General features: G+C 45.5%; 1 protein-coding gene across 3 annotated transcripts in view; it reads right to left on the bottom strand.

Moving 5' to 3' along the window:
• LOC111859871 (latent-transforming growth factor beta-binding protein 3-like) overlaps positions 1-15,663 on the bottom strand; it is a 47,402-nt gene extending 31,739 nt beyond the window's left edge. For all 3 annotated transcript variants that reach the window (XM_023842984.2, XM_072717525.1, XM_023842986.2), the window contains exons 1-2: positions 14,829-15,663; positions 865-1,143 (exon numbers count right to left, since the gene is read on the bottom strand). In XM_023842984.2, coding sequence (XP_023698752.1) covers positions 865-1,143; positions 14,829-15,069 — 520 coding nt within the window. In that variant the 5' untranslated portion in view covers positions 15,070-15,663. The remainder of the gene's footprint in view (positions 1-864; positions 1,144-14,828) is intronic.
• Positions 15,664-16,617: the final 954 nt, after the last annotated feature.

Below are 16,617 nucleotides of genomic sequence, written 5' to 3'. Positions count from 1 at the left end.
GGGGTGTCAAACTCCAGTCCTGGGGGGCCGGAGCCCTGTGTAACTTAGCTCTTTCCCTGTTCCACCACAAATGATTCAGCTCAAGAGCTGTGTGATAATTAACACAAGGAGTTGAATCATGCGTGTTAAATGAGGGTGAACCAAAAACTGTGTAGGGCTCCGGCCCTCCAGGAATGGGGTTTGAGACCCCTGATCTAGATAAAGATCAAGGCAAGTGCATTTATCTGACAATTTAACAATGGTCATTTGGGCCTTTTAATAAAACCAAAAATATGTTTTAGTTTATTGGCTTTAATTGGTTAACTACTAATTAGCTGGTGGTTGTAATAACAAAATCAGCACAGAAATCTTTGAGAAAAGGATAAGTATTTGCAATCAATGTAAATGTCAGAACTCGTGTACATTAATCAGTTCTATAAAAATATTTCAAATACATACATAAATGTGCCATAATTTTGGCTTTAGAATCTGTCTGCATATTTAAAGACCATTTTTTATGTAACACAAAAAAAAATCAGTCTTTTTTTTACAGTCAGGTATATCGTAATTCCCAGCATCCAGGCTTCTCTCAGGCTCTACATAATGCCAAGGATGCAAAGCAATTGGGAGATGATAAGGAATGGAGGACCACCTCCGCTGCTTTAACGTAAACACCACAATATCAGGCGTCTGCTAATATACTCGAAATGACTGAAACTGCTAAACGTATAAATGCTCCATAGGCTTGCAAAACAAATCACAGCAGAAAATAAGCACCTGTTTCCTAATCAATTTAGTAACTGTGCAGTGATGTGCAACATGAATTCACCAGGTTTTCGGTGGAATTATCCGGCACGTAAATAAAAGCTGAATCTTGGGGGGTACCTTCGGAAGAGTGATGCCCCACCCCCTGGGGGAGGGGCAGGGTGAAGACTGAGTGCGTCTGGGTCATGGGACGAACGGGGCCGGGCTGCTCTGCGCCGCTGGGGGAGTCGGGCAGGACCTGCAGGGTGTAGGTGGGCAGCTGACTGCCCTGTGCCCCCTGCACTTTGGGAGTCTGAGCCAGGGGGGTCTGACAGAGGCGGCCTGTGAATCCGGGGGGGCACAGGCAGTGGCTGCGGGAGCTGCAGACACCCCCGTTCATACAGTGGTGTGGGCACACCACTGAGGGGGGAGGGGGAAAGTAAGTGTAAGGTAAGAGTAAGGTAAGTGCAACTCAAAACATCACATTGTTCCTCACCAATACCTCAACATATCTGCTCTCTTTGATTTTGCATATATTTAGTAATAATAACCTATTACACATCTCGACTTACGATGGGGATACATTCCGAAGAACCCATCGTAAGGGGAAAAAAAACGTAAGTCAAATATGATATGACAGATATAGCAAATAACTACTGTCATTGAATAAGTAAATAAATAATTAGATTAACTAACTAAATACCAGTAATTGAAAAGCAAATGCATGAATACAAATTAATTCAGTTAATCACAGAAAAAAAAAAACATCGTAAAGTCAAAATATCTTAAGTCAAACAAAGCGAGCAACATCTATATATAGATTTAATTAAAAATTACCCAGTGTTTGAGATGTTTTGATTTATTGCATGCTATTGAACTAGCAACAAAACAACTAATGCAAAAAATTTATAAGATTAGTAGAAGTTTAAAAAGTTAATTGGCAGGCAAAGCCTTGGTCCAAAGAGTACAGCGTGAGGTTATTGGGTTCAGTGTTAAAGTGGCGTTTCAGATGTTAGACTCCCTTACAGATCCCCCATAAATATATGGGGGTAAAAATGAATCTCTGTGTGTGACCCTGGCAGTGGAAACCAGAACATCATGTAATTTTCTACACCACACTCTATCCACAAGCGGCAGCTATCATCAAAGGGGAAGTCTGGGGTGAGATGGGGCTGCTTTCACATTCTGGAAGGCAGTTTGAGGCTGGAAAGGCCAGGGGTGTATCTGCTTACTGAGCTTCTGAAGAAGAATCTTTTGCTGTAACAGTGACAGGAAAGACAGTACCTATGCAGGCCTATCAGACAGCTCCGTAGGATCAGGATCATTCAGAGTAATTCATAAGTGTTGAGCCCTTAAGTTATGTCCTCAACCTCAACTGCTCCAGGGGTGTCTGAGGCTAGCCGAGTGAAACATCCTCAGTGATTCAGCAGCAGGAAATAATGACTGCTCCCCTAGTGGCAGGAGGCCATAACACAAAGCATGCGCTCTCATCCCAAACTTTCCTCACTTGTGAGCTGCTTTGAACAAAAACATATACTAAATTAATGTAATTTTACACAACATACACGCCTGAGTAGAGCCAAGAGTTAAATCTAGTACAGTAAACCATCAGTTCCACTGTGCAATAAAAACTTTACTCTGCATGTCTTTCTCGAGCAACAGAAAACAAAAAAGATTGCAAATATAAGTACATATTGCTTACAGTAACATAAATATCCATTGCAATTATAACAATAACTATATACACAGTGCATAGCAACTTGTATTGCTATTAATACATAATGCAAATATTGTAAAGGAACGGATTAACAGGTAACTGGCCAGTCCTATGTGCCATGTTTTAGTGCAAAAAAACCAGACCATCTAATTTTATTTAGCAAGCTGGTGCTTCATCAAGACCATGCAGGATGTTCATTTACCAGAGAAGCAGCTGCTTCCCAGCAACCTGGTTGCTCATCCGGATTAGAAGAATCCACTTTGGGTTTTCTGTCATCAATCCTGTGGTGTGACGACCACAACATCCGGCTACAGCAGAACCCGAGCAGAACTGCGCGGTGACTGGAGGACTTGAACCCAAACCGGAAGAGTTCAATTGTGTAGAACAGAAGACATTTTTAGGTAGTTGTGGGGCTGTGGGGTTGGTGTGTGGGCTCTGTTGGAAGGTCGTTGGTTCGAATCCCGTCGGCAGTGGTATAGTCACCGTCCCGATGATGCTTCGAACAAGGCCTTTAGCCCTGTGAAATGCCCCACGGGGGACAGATAAGTAGATAAGTGGCCTGACCCTGCGTTTGGACCCCAGATTTTGCTCTCAGCTGTGTATGTGTGTTCGTATGTCTCTAAGGAGAGCAAGATGGTATATGTGAAACATTCCAATGTACCTGCCTGGTAAATACAGCATCATTTCGACCAGATTTCAAACTGATGTTCATGTCCACCCTCACAACCATGCTAAGTTACTGAGCTACCTGCTAAGCTGTCTCACTCAGTAGGGCAACAAATACACCCGTTCCCCTGAAAAGTGTCTCCGCAACACTGATACTGCGTACATTTTACGGGATGATGTCGCGCTAGGTAATTATTTTTTCAAAAAGGCAAGGTCAGCCAATTCTGAAAGCGGTTAGGGTTAAGAGCCTTGCTCAGGGGCCCAACAGTGAAATCACTCTGTTGACCCTGGGACTGGAACCAACAACCTTCCAATCACAGACGCAGCATCCTAATCACTAAGCCCCACAGCGCCCCCTTTCATCATTAATTTTCAGTTGTAAGAGCCACAATCATATCAGCCCCATTCAGCATAAACGTGTTTTCATATTACTTAGCAATCAGTGAAAAACCATTGTAGCATCGATATAAGTGAGTGGCTGCCCTCTGCAGTCGTATTAATGACAGAGGGTGAGGCTCTGCCTTAACAGAGGTCCCCGGGACGTACAGAGGGCAATGAGCGTCCTGATAAAATGGGGCAGGACTGCAGAGAGCGGCAGCCAAGCCAGCGTTTCGCTTCCCTCCCCGCGAGGAACGGAGACCACAGACCTGATGGGCGGGTCTCTGGCAGCACCACCGGGAGCAAAAGGGCCATTGTTTGTGGAGGAAGAGGCATGGTGCATTATGGGAAGGGAGAATGAGGAGAAAATGGGGAGCAAGGAAAGCGGGGAAGAGCATAATGAGGAAGGAGGAAAAACTGATGGGGATGGGAAGGAAAGAGGCAGTTAAGGAAGGTATAAAGAAGTATAGAAAAAAGGTATATACAAAAACACTGTAAGGTAAAATATGATAAAAAAAAAACAAGATGTGTTGTGGTTAAAGCATTAGGAATGCAGGAAGGATGGGGGTAATGGGTATAAACAGTATTACTAAGAGGAATTAGCCCCCTTGCTCAGCCCTGGTCCAATCTCCCTCACAGAATACACAGCAGGGAAACAGCAAGACTTTGCAAAATATCTGCCTTGGGGGTGTGTCTGTGTAAAAGCTGACCCCCCCCCCCCCCCCTTAAAGGTACAGTGCCGAGTATTTGTGCTTCCCACACATCCTCTGCCCTTATGAGCAAAGCACCAGCGATCCTCATACAACCATCATCTGACTGACTCCACGGCATGTCTCCTTCAAGGCCAAGATGGAGGATTTGAACAGAATACATAGGTAACCCCTGCTCTCTCAATGCATAAAACTGCTAACAGATACGTAAGCATCCTGGTTATCACTTACAGGTTCTTCAAGGCCAGATCTTCACCCCTACAGGGCCAGAAGTCTGAAGTCCTAGCTGTGAGACAAACACTTCAACCCATGAGCCTTGTTCAATCACCACCAGTCTCCACTATCTGGACCAAAAACACAGGACCACATATGATTTCTCCATCGTCCAATCACACGCAGGATAGAGCGACCAATGCCATGGCCGGTACCCAATCAGTGTTCTGCTCTCTATTACTGGTACATAGACAGTACTGTTAGGGCCTGGAAACATGGACGATGGGGAACCATGAAGTCATGTACACATGTCTGTCAGGTTTTGAAACTCAGATATAACCTTTCAAAAATATATATAATTCAGGCTTATATTAATAAAGGTTTTGTTGATCTGCATTAATTATGTGTAGGTCATTTTTTGTGACTGCTAACAGCAGGAAGTAAAACACTTTCCAGTGCTGTAAAAGGCAGAGGGCTAGGATCAGAAAGAGCCCCCCCCCCCCCCCCCCCCCAGAGCGCACTGCATCACAGCAGCCAGGATCTCCTCTCCCACTATGTCAAGCATTTATCGGTGAAGGATGCAGACGGAAAGGGAGCCCCAGCAGCCGGAGAGGTGAAAAGGCTGAAGGAAGGAGAAAAACACCCAAGCAGGCGGGGGGGTGATGACAAGGGTTTAGTCCCTGCTAGCTGGTTACCTTTTTCCCAGAAAGGGAAGAGCTTTCAGTGTGTTTTGTTATTCAGCCTCTGATGAATGTAGCGTCAACAGACAAACAGGAACACAAAGGAAATACCTACAGCCCGCAGACTAACGGGCTGATAGGGACAGAGCCAGATCTGTCGGTGACAGTAAAGGACTCAGTGTACATTCAAAGTGACAAACGTCTTCGAGAAAACAAGGTCGGAAAATCTCTGGACCAACTGGGAGGGGCCAATGACATTGGGGTTCGACCCCATGACCACCTGATCACTGGCACAGTGTCCTAACCCACTGAGCCACACACTGATTTTTTGCCTCTCTGTACACAAAAAAAACAATAAAACAGCTGACTAAAATTCCTGAACACAAATTCCTCTCCTTGCAGATTTGCACGCAGCATGAGGCCGGAAAAAGGCTCTCTTAAGACGCCCCCCCAGACCCCAACCCTTCCCCACGGTACAATTCCCTCATGAACGATGCCTCCGCTGCAGTTTTAATGATACCCGTAAACATGCCGCATCTTGAGCCGGCCGGGACTCTGCACATACAGTTCGACACTCATTTCCAATGAGGCCACATTTTTTCCCACCATTGCATAATTACTCCCTGCCAGCCTTCCAATTACGGCCGGCGGTTCTCCACATTGTCACTGTGCACTATGGAACATTTAAGAAGCTGTATACACAGGGAGGCGTGACCCCCCCCCCACCCACCCACCCACCGCTAAAGTCGCTCAGGAAATACAGCCGCCATGGAGAATGCGGCGGACTGGGGCCAAGTACTTGGCTCGCTGACCAACCCCCCCCAAAAAAAAGAGGGCTAATGTCAATTCTACATGTTGGACACCTGGATGCTGGAATAAAGGGAAATCGGCAGGTTCTGCGTCGTACTCAGGAACGGATACCGGAATGGGTTTCTCTGCCAGACTTTACGGAATGACAGCACAGCTTTTTCCGCAATGACGCTGGGCAGCCCCCGGGGGGCGTAGCCCAAGTACACGGTGCACCTGCACCAGGCGCCGCTGCTCCTGACCGGAATGCAGACGCCGTGTACCAGACGCTTCTCTCACGTTCTCCAGCATTCCCAGGATCCCTCAGCAACACGTTATTCCATCCTAAAATAGGCAAGCGACAGCTACGTCTGGCTGCTCTCCTCCCCCCCCCCCCCATCCAAACCCCCTCCTTTCCACTCTGCTTTGATTAGTCAGAATGGGATAATAACTATGATCATAGTTGTCCCTGCCCCCTCACTGCCCCGACTTGCTGGGTGGTGTTTACTACGCCTCTCTCTCCCCCTCCCTCTCTTTGCCCCCACTGGAGCGCTGATTGCAGCACACCAGGGAATGCGCTGTTGCCACGGCATCGGTGCGAGGCACAGACCGGTCCTTGGGGGCCGGGGGGCATCTCCACAGGCCCGGCCTACTTAATAAGCTGAGAGTTTCGTGGACATGCTGCGATTATACTGGGCCCCTATTAAGCGTGTGCATCAAACAGGCCTCGCTCACCATGGAAACGCACCGCCACATTCACCAATTAGATGGGCCGAGCAGGTATGGAGATGACAGCCTCTGATTACAGACATGAGCACAGACAGCTTCTGTTTACCATCTGGGCAGAAGATCAGACGGTTTGTGGTTCCATGATGCTTCACATATCCCACCCTACATAAAGGTTAGCATTATATTCTTGCATTTGTATTCCTTTAGCATTTATCCAAAGTGACACACAACCGAGGGTCACACAGTCCCTGGGGCATCGGGGGTTAGTGACCTCACTCAAGGGCCCAACAGTGACATCACTCTGCCAACCCCGGGACTCGAACTAGCAACCTTTTGATTAAAGATACAACATCCTAACCTGTCGAGCAATACACCACCCTCATGTAGGTCACCCTTGTGAAGCTCCTCAAACGTCCGAGCTAAAATGGCAAGCAGATGCAATGGATGGGATCCTCTACGCCTCTCTACCACTGTATGGGATAAGATCCAGAGATCCCTGTCCCGGGGGTCTCTCTCCCTCCCTCCCCCCACCCCCCGTGCCCCCTCAGTCATCCGTCTGGCAGGAGCCAGCGCTTACATTGATGTCGCTCCAGACTCCCCACGCTAAACCCACCAACCGCCTTTTATAGTTGCCTTCCTGAAATTCCGCTACGATGGAATGTGAAATTACACGCCTTCTCAGAAAGACTCGTCTCCTGCTCTCTTTTTTTTCACTACAGATTCGATAACAATACTTCCAACATGAATGTAGTGAGATGGCAGCACTTATTAAACACGCAAATCATACTTTTAAGCATTCGTACCCGTCACAGTCCTTTTTAATAATGAATAAGCAAAATATGAATTTCTATGTTAGCGAGTTGCACTCGCAGTCCACAGAACTTCGGACTGACTTGATAGATTATGCTCACCTACCATTACAGTGTCCATATACATAGACACGTTGTAAAACTTTTTTTTTTTTTTTTCTTATGTTAATATAAAAATATAGGCCTGTAAAACTTAATGCCAACACTGAAACACCTACTGTCAACAATGCAACAGTCTAATGTGGATATTTCACTGAGTTTTTTCACACTATACTGTGGAACCTTCTGTCCAGTTAATCGTAATTAAATTTGTCCGCAGAGAGTTGAGTGTTTAAATTAGCCCTGTCCTCGCTGCCTCGCGCCAACGGAACCTTCCGTGTGCTGCTGTGCCTGTCAGCAGATGGATTTCCTTCTCATTGACTGATTGGCCTAAACTCCCTGCCGGCGCCCCCATATCCTCAGATGGCATTAAAGCCCCACACACCACCTGTGTAAACACTGAGGTGTAAGCCCACATCAACCGCACAGCGCTCACAAATAAGGCGAGATGTGTGAACTCGTCTATACAAGAAGTTCTGGAGGGGAAAAAAAAAACCAACCACGTTAAAAGCCCCCACATAAAAAGGTATTAAGTTTGTGCAAGGGCAGAAGAACAGAGATGTTACCTGATGCGTTACGGTAATTTAAAACACTGAATTTTTGTGTATTGACCTATATCTGCAGAAAACCGTCGTTTGACAGATTGCTTCATGTTTTAATGCTAATACCGCTTTTAATGGCAGAGCTTCCAAGGTCTAAACGAAGGGTCAACTGGCCGTAACTGAAAAACTAAAGGCTGAAAGTTTGCAATTCGTGACATTAAAAAAATAAATAAAAAGTGCCCGTCGCTTTAGAAACAAGACTGCTGCAGTACATCACATTACAGCAAGACTTAGTCCTGTTTTCGAGTCGATATATCGGGAGAGAAATTACAGTGCTGAATCTCTTAAGCAAATGGGAGAGCAGCGAACACCCTATGATGCCGGACCGCAAATGCCGCAGAAAAGAGCAGCACACAGGGAGACACAGAACGAAGGACCGGAAGACATGAGGGAATGAATGAAACCACGTTCCACAGACATAGAGTGAGGATCAGCTCATAGCAAAGGAAAAGCAGGGGAAACTGTACATGTGGATTTCTATGCTGGACATCTGTTCCAGGAGCGCTATTCTCAAAGATCTGGCCCCATTCAGCTAGAAAAAACACATATACATTCACTGTGACTCTTTGGTTGCCAGAGGGGAGGGTCACATTCCTCACATCACCGGTCCTGAGGGGACCAGGATCTGCTGATCCAGTACAGAGACTGTCACCAAGGACAACCAGACACACCAAACCATTCAAAATGTTGACTTCTCAAACAAGAGCAAATTTAAAGTATGTCTGTTGTTTAACTAAAACACCTTACAAATTAACTGTGTTTAAACAAAAAAAAATATATATATGACTTATGTTACTATTATCCCCCTGGATAGTACATGTATTATGTCTCAGCATTTTCTCCCATAAGGGAGCTCATTCTGTCAACATCATTGATGCTTTATTGGTGAGTTTATTGGCCAATTTCATTGGCTGATCAATACGTCAGTCATGCCCAATCACCTATCAGTGAACTAACATAAGGTCCAACATCTGTGCTGCAGCCAATCTAAGGGACGTGTGAGAAAGATAAAAGGAAAGCCCCATTCGGCCCACAGTGGCAAGCTGACAGGCTGTGCCGAACACCCGATGACATCACGCTCATGGACTCCCTGCAATAATGCCAAAATGCTCTGGGGAACACACAGAGAACGTTACATATTATAAATCAAAGCAATAATTAAACTGCAACAAGTAACAAGTGTAGGAACAAAAACAACTCATTTGACATAAGGCAGCAGTTATGGTATCTGTGAGTCATCTAAGCAAACAAAAACAAGGGCAAGTGCTCCCCAGAACCACAGAACAAGACCTTGCTAATGCCCAGCAATTTTCGCTCTACATCTGGGCCTTTTCTGCCTTGCCCCCAACATAGCGAGGCCTCTACCCCTCTACGGCACATTGTGGAGAATGAGGATTACCGCCACCGCGGCTCAAACGGCACGATGTTTGTCCCCTTCGCAGAAACATCTGGGCAGGACAAATGAGGGCGTTTGTTGGCCCCGAGTCACAATTACCGCGTCCCCGGAGCGTCAAACAGCACTGCTGCAGGCCGTCACTCACAATGCTCGCCACGATTTCCAGGAACGAGCGGAGATCTGTGCCCCGACAGATGTGAGTGCCTTGCACAACGGCCTACCCGTCCAGAGAGGAGTACGCGATTAAACTGAGCTACGAATATCACAAATCATAAATACGTAAAAAAGACCCAGCGAGACAGCTAACTAAAAGAGAACCCCAGAGTATAAGAGTTGCGAGCCCGAGTACCTTCACCTTTAGTTACTCTTCAGAGGACGTATTAGAAGCACTATGCAAATACACAGCATATACTACACTACTGTATGGTTGTGGAGGTACATCAAAAAGACGATGACTCACTATCTTCCCAGAAGTTTGGGGGGGGCGGGGGGGGGTGGAAGCTGAGAACATGCCAGGGACTCCCCAGACGCCGGGCGTCATGGCACTGAACCCATAACTGAGCACCACACTGGGAGCTGTGTGAGTTACAGTAACGACCTGGAAAGACATACAGACACGAAACTACGAAAAACTTCGATGCAAGAGCCATACAGCCGTACGCCATGCCGGAAATATCTGCACGCTATGTAGACTCCTTGCTAAAGCTCAGCTCTACTGCAAGCAACGTGTTTGGACTCTGCTTCTGCTCCAATTGATTATGTAGAGGGCGACATCAAACCAGCCGCGCATCACAATTAATGCATCATTGTGGACGCAATTCGCTTCCAAGACTCAAAAATGACAGAAAGCAGCTGAGGGACAGTTAAGTGACAAAATACTAAAAAATTACACCGATTATGCATCTGTTGATGAACGTAAGCTGAACGGAGGTTGGAAATCAGTCTGTCAAATGGTTTCCTGATTTACAAATATGCCGTTTCCAGTAATCAAGGTGCGTTGTTCCCATAGCAACTCATCCAACCCCAAAGTCCATGTTGGCGGTTGGTGAAAACTTCAAACCAGGTTTAATCCAAATCTGTTACCCTTCGTTGTGAAAAGCTTTGCAGTTACCTCACTCCAAAACCGCCAGCGAGCTTCCCATCACTGAGAGCTCTGGAGCACAGCTGTCTGGGGACAGACTCAATCAGATCTGTGATTTTAAAGAACCCGTCAGCCACCTCTGACACCGAGAGGTCACCGCGACGTGAAAACTGAGGAGGAGCTTAGGGACCAAAGAGAGGCTGGTTAGTAGCACGTTAACTTCTTGCCTACACTTTCCATTCATTGGACCAGTGCTTGGGAAGGGGTGGGGCTTGGGAGAGCTTTAGCACCCAATAGGATGGGTGCTAAATAATTGGAATTTTAATGAATACGTCTTGTGTAGGTGTATACTGATAATCCCGAACACTAAAATTGCTTAACAATCACAAAAGGTCATGTGATTAAGGGAGACCACTTTCCTCGGGCTGTAATCTTACTACAAAAAAAAAAAAACATAAGGGGATGAATTAAAGGCAGAATTGACAAATGCAGTGCAAGTTTTCTGACAGCAGTGTGTCTGACCAGCATTTTTAGGCAACACAGTAGCTGCTGTTGACACAGCTGTACATCACATTAATTTATTCAGAAGATCCTTTTTTCCAAAGCGACAAAGGTGAAGAGAGCCAGGGGTCTGAGGCTGAGGCCCCTCCTCGAGGGCCCAGTGGCCACGTGATTATTCTCCCAGCTGCGGTGTTTGAACCCATAACAGGGGCACCGATCCCACACCTACTGAGTAACATGCTACCCTGCGCAGTTATTGCAAACTTTTCAGTTTTGCTGTTGGTCTTTAGACATTGTTATGTAGGACAACACAGGCATTTCAATTCCAATTTCAATTCAATTCCTTAATACGTACATTGCAAAAGTTACAAGCGTCATGCAAGCAGAGAGAATGTGGTCTGTAGCACAAAGAGCAGTTTTGTACATTCAGGATATCTATGGCTGCACTGGCTATCGGACCTATAGATTTCCAGTCTGATCCGTGCTGAGAGCCAGTTTACTCCCAGCACTGATGTCATCTACGTCCAAGACCACAATTTGCAAAGTGGGCAAGTACTGCAGCTTGCAGCATGACTCAGCTGGGGGCATAATCGCCGAACACGCCAGGAAGCAGACATCTCTGATCTCACGCACACAGAATCAGAGAGACGCGAGCAGAAAACCTCATTAAACAAGGCAAATGAACAGCATCAAAAAGACCTCATTCTGCTGTCCCTGAGGAACAAATCCACACAACTGGACGTAATCCCAGTTAGATTCACCCCACAGAGCTGCAGAGTCTTCACACACGGACCCCCCTTACAGCCATTGGATTCGCTCTGTACCGTACACCATGTACAACTTACAGACAAACAAAACCTTCCAGTCAAATAACAAAAAGCAGAATTAAAGCAACTCCTTGGATTATTTTAGTAACTGTTTAGTAACTGCTTTTTCATAAGGAGAATGAAGGGGCAGATCATGTTTACTGGTTGCCACAAATATATAATATATGGACAAAAGTATTGGGACACACCTCATAATCATTGAATTCAAGTGTTTCATTCAGACCCATTGCCACAGGTGTATAAAATCAAGTACCTAGCCTTGCAGTCAGGTTTACAAACATTTGTGACAGAATGGGTCATTCTGAAGAGCTCAGTGAATTCAAGCGTGGTGCTGTCATAGGATTCCACTTTTGCAATAAGTCATTTTGTGAAATTTCTTCCCTGATAAATATTACAATCAACTGTAAGTCGCATTATTGCAAAGTGGACGCATTTAAGAACAACAGAAACTCAGCCATGAAGTGGCCGACCACATAAAGCAACAGAGCGGGGTCACCGAGCGCTGAGGCACATAGTGTGTCAAAGTCGCCAACGCTCTGTTAACTCAATAACTACAGAGTTCCAAACTTACTCTGGCATTAACCCCAGCGCAATAACTGTTGGGAACTTCATGGAATGGGCTTCCATGGCCGAGCAGCTGCATGCAGGACACACATCACCAAGTGCAATGCCAAGCCTCAGATGTCTGGCACTATGATGGATGAGTCTGGGTTTAGCAGATACCAGGAGAACGTTATCTGCCTGACTGCACTGTGCCAACTGCAGAATTTTGTGGAGGAGGGATAATGGTATGGGGTTGTTTTTCAGGGGTTGGGCAAGACCCCTTACAGTAGTTCCAGTGAAAGGAACTCTTAATGCTTTTGCATAAAAAGACATTTTGGACAATTATATGCTTCCAACTTTGTGGGAACAGTTTGGGGAAGGCCCTTCTCTGTTCCAGCATGACTGTGTCCCAGTACACAAAGCAAGGTCCATAAAGACATGGTTGGGTGAGTTTGGTGTGGAAGAACTTGACTGGCCGGCACACAGCCCTGATCTCAACTCCATCGAACACCTTTGGGATGAACTAGAACAGAGATTGTGAGCCAGGCCTTCACGTCTAAAATCGGTGCCTGACCTCACAAATGCTCTTCTGGATGAATGGGCAAAAATTTCCACAAACAAACCCCAATATCTTGTGGAAAGGCTTCCCAGAAGAGTGGCAGCTGTTATAGCTGCAAATGGGGGACCAACTCCATATTGATGCCTATGGATTTAGAATGGGATGTCATAAAACTTCCTGTAGGTGTAATGGCCAGGTGTCCCAATACTTTTGTCCATATAGTGTACGTCACTTGCACAGGACATGTAGAAATTAAGACTTTCACACCAGTTATTATGACTGGACTGATCTTCACTGTATTCTGGATGAGACCAAACATTTTCACCAGCCAGGAGATGAAGCTTCTGTCAGCTGAGCATGGCAAACCCAACCCAAGCGTCCCTGTGCACTTCCCCGCTAGCTGTTTCATCTTATAAATAGACTTCCTTTCATTTTCCTTGCCATGACACTCTAGTTTATTTTTGCACTATTTCTACAGCGAAGTCGAGTCCGTCCACAACATAATTAAGAACTCGAAAAGAAAATATCTCCAGCATCCTTTATGTGGGGAAAACAGGGCCAAATATAGAATCAATAACAAATAAAAAACCAGATACTTTTATCAGAAAATATTTTTCACGGCTCATCGTATCCAAGCAATTATGGGAGTGGGGGGGCCGGGTTAGCACCAGTCAGCTCTCAGTCTCGGGCAGAAGCCGCTGCAGTGCCCTCAGTGAACAGGCGACCGCGTGGCAGGACCCCGCGCTGCACACTGTCCCACACAAGGCCAGGGTGGGGCCATGCTACACTGACAATCTGCTGAACAAGCAGAACAAACGTGTCACTGTCTCTCAGTGGTGGGCACCAATGAGTGACTGCATTTTGATCCAGTCAGATTTAGACTTTCATTAGCAAACACCAGGTCAAATTAAGGGCAGTATAAAAAATATAAAAAAAAATAACTCTGGCACGTTTTTCAGTTTTCTGTTTTCCTTAAAACAGTCCAGTACTCCATCACACCCCTAATAAAATAAATAAAATTATGAAATATTAAATGAGGGCTCACTATAAACATTAAACAACTAATCCTGCAAGAAAGAAAACTTCCTGAAATACATAATCACAGAAACTGCTTAAAAATGTTTAAACTGTGCCTCATTCATTTCTTTAGAAAATGGCAAACCTGAATACTACTAAAATTAATAAATGTAATCAATCAGCAACGTATTTCAGTTACTGTACATCGATTTAATATATTTGGCAAATATATTTGGTTTTTAAAGAACCTACTTTACAAACATTCAGGAGGAATATTTTAAAATGTTAACAAATCTTATAAATAGGCAAATTATTACATAATGGATTGTAAATTTAATGCATGTGATCCAGCCTATTATAGTGATACCGGTCGACAGTCGGATAACTGTCAGCGTCCTTCACTGAAGCATGTAATGAGCTTATTGATTTGCCAATATTTAATATTTCGTGAGTTGACAATTAAGAAAAGCATTTATTTCAAAAACTAAAAACCACAAAATAAAAACATCATTTCAAGTGTGCTCTACGCCAAGACCTACAGTACAATTACAGTAAGATAAAAAGTAGTTACGATTTTTGATGAGGTATAACAATTTAAGACCTCAATTGCTTTAAAAGTAAAACGCGACTCTTTGGATCATAGTTTTATTAAACTTTTCCTGGTGCAAAAAACAACTTTTTCATGATTTTTCCCATTTGTTTTATTATACTTCTAATGTTTATGTCACTTTAAAGATAAAAGTTTTATTACTGAAGAACCTGTGGCCGTGGCGCGCCCCGTGATTTACGCACCCACTCGGAAGCCGGGCCCGGTAAGCGTGTCCGTGGAGCGGCCGTTCTCGCCGATCAGCGTCGTGTTGTTGCCCTGCTCGCAGGTGTACTGGCACTGTCCCTTCAGGCACGTCCGCTTGCAGATCAGCGGAGCGATGACCACCTTGAAGCGCTCCAGACCCGCCGGGCGCTCCGCGCCGAACGCCAGCCTCTGGACACCCAGCCAGAAGAGAAAGAGATGGGAGATGGTCAGGGGGGGCATGCTGGCATCCTTATCGACTCCGCGGGGCCGCGGCAGGGTGAGGGGAGGCAGCGCACGGAGCCTGAAAGGTGCCCAGCAAAGACGTCTTCTATCCGGTGCCGACCACCTCTTTTTGCCTCTTTCTCCCCAGTTAAAATTCGCTGCGCCACGGCGGAAAAAGGAGCTGCCAATGTGCTCAACTCGCCTCTTAAAAGATCGAGCAGGAAAACAAAGTTTGCTTTTTTTTTTCTCCTTCCCTGCAAGAAAAAACAAACTCTAAGTAGCGTCTTTCCGAATAACAATGCTGCAACGCCTAAAAAGCATTAAGATATATAAAAGTGATCCGAAGAAGTAGAAGTGAATCATCTAAAGTTAAATGGCCCTTCTTGGGTCGTTTTTTTTCAGCGTCTTATTCTGCTGCCCGGGATGGCTGGAATGAGCGTGTCTGAGAGTTTGGCAAGAAGGGAGAGAAGAAGGAGAGAGAAAGCGAGGGAGAGCCGGCGCTGCGCCGCGGTGCGGGGGGACTGGCGACAAGCCAGGCAGCGGGAGTTTAGCTAGAAGTGGTCCCGTTGTTGGAGCGATTCGGGCTCTCCGGTTGCCTTCCCCTCCCAGATCAGCAACGATAATGACACAGCTGTGCCTGTCACTCCGCGATGCTAATTTACCGTCATCACCACCTTTAAGCGGCCATTCCAGGAATAAGGCTTTAAAGCTCCGGGTTCCTGAGCGAACCCAAACTGACGTGCTTAGGACACATTAGATAATTTTACATTGTTTATAATTCATTGCGTTTTTTTGCTGAAAACAGTACACTTTAATGGAAGAGTAGGCCTGTGCATCTTAATTGCAGAGACATATTAAATTATTATTATGCATTTTGAGAATTTGTGGTAGCATTACTATTCATGCACAGTACTTCATGAAATTTAAATAGGTGAAAACCTTCACTTATTTACAGTATGCAGGAATTTAGGTGGGGAGGTCAGTTTATTAAGCCCAGGAATATCACAGAATGCTAAGGTTGAGTCACTTCCTCCATGAAAGTGAGAATGTTTGTTTTCAGTCGCTAAGGAAATGACAGAGCGGCTCTGGAAAGAGTTCACAGGCGGTTCTTACATTCTCTGCGTTTTCTAGAGAGTCGTCTGCTGCCAAATCCCTTTCTCCCCTGCATGCTCACGCACGTGCGCTCACACACACACACACACACACACACACGCACTCACACGCCTGTTTACCTTGGCTGCTGTTTCAGCCAGAATTGTCAAACAATTCTCAACATTTAAAGTCTTCACTGGTTTGTAGAAGCACCACACTGATGTGGGAATTCTGAATCCCCCAGTGAAACCAGACACCACCAGCTATAATACCAGTTACTGCACTTTAAAAAATAATCACTATAGGAAAAAAATTCTTTGTGGGAGAAATGGGAATTACAATTGTGATTGGTTTGTCATTAATTACACTTTAATATGTTGGTCAAATTTCCTGCGCTCTCCGTGGTGTAACATGCACAGTCCACGCATGTGTGTGCATACTGACAATTCGCTGGCTTATCTGCACGTGATTGCA

Source organism: Paramormyrops kingsleyae, chromosome 10 (assembly GCF_048594095.1).
Source record: "Paramormyrops kingsleyae isolate MSU_618 chromosome 10, PKINGS_0.4, whole genome shotgun sequence".
In the NCBI taxonomy this organism is placed as follows: Eukaryota; Metazoa; Chordata; class Actinopteri; order Osteoglossiformes; family Mormyridae; genus Paramormyrops; species Paramormyrops kingsleyae.
This window is presented reverse-complemented; position numbering and strand designations above follow the sequence as displayed.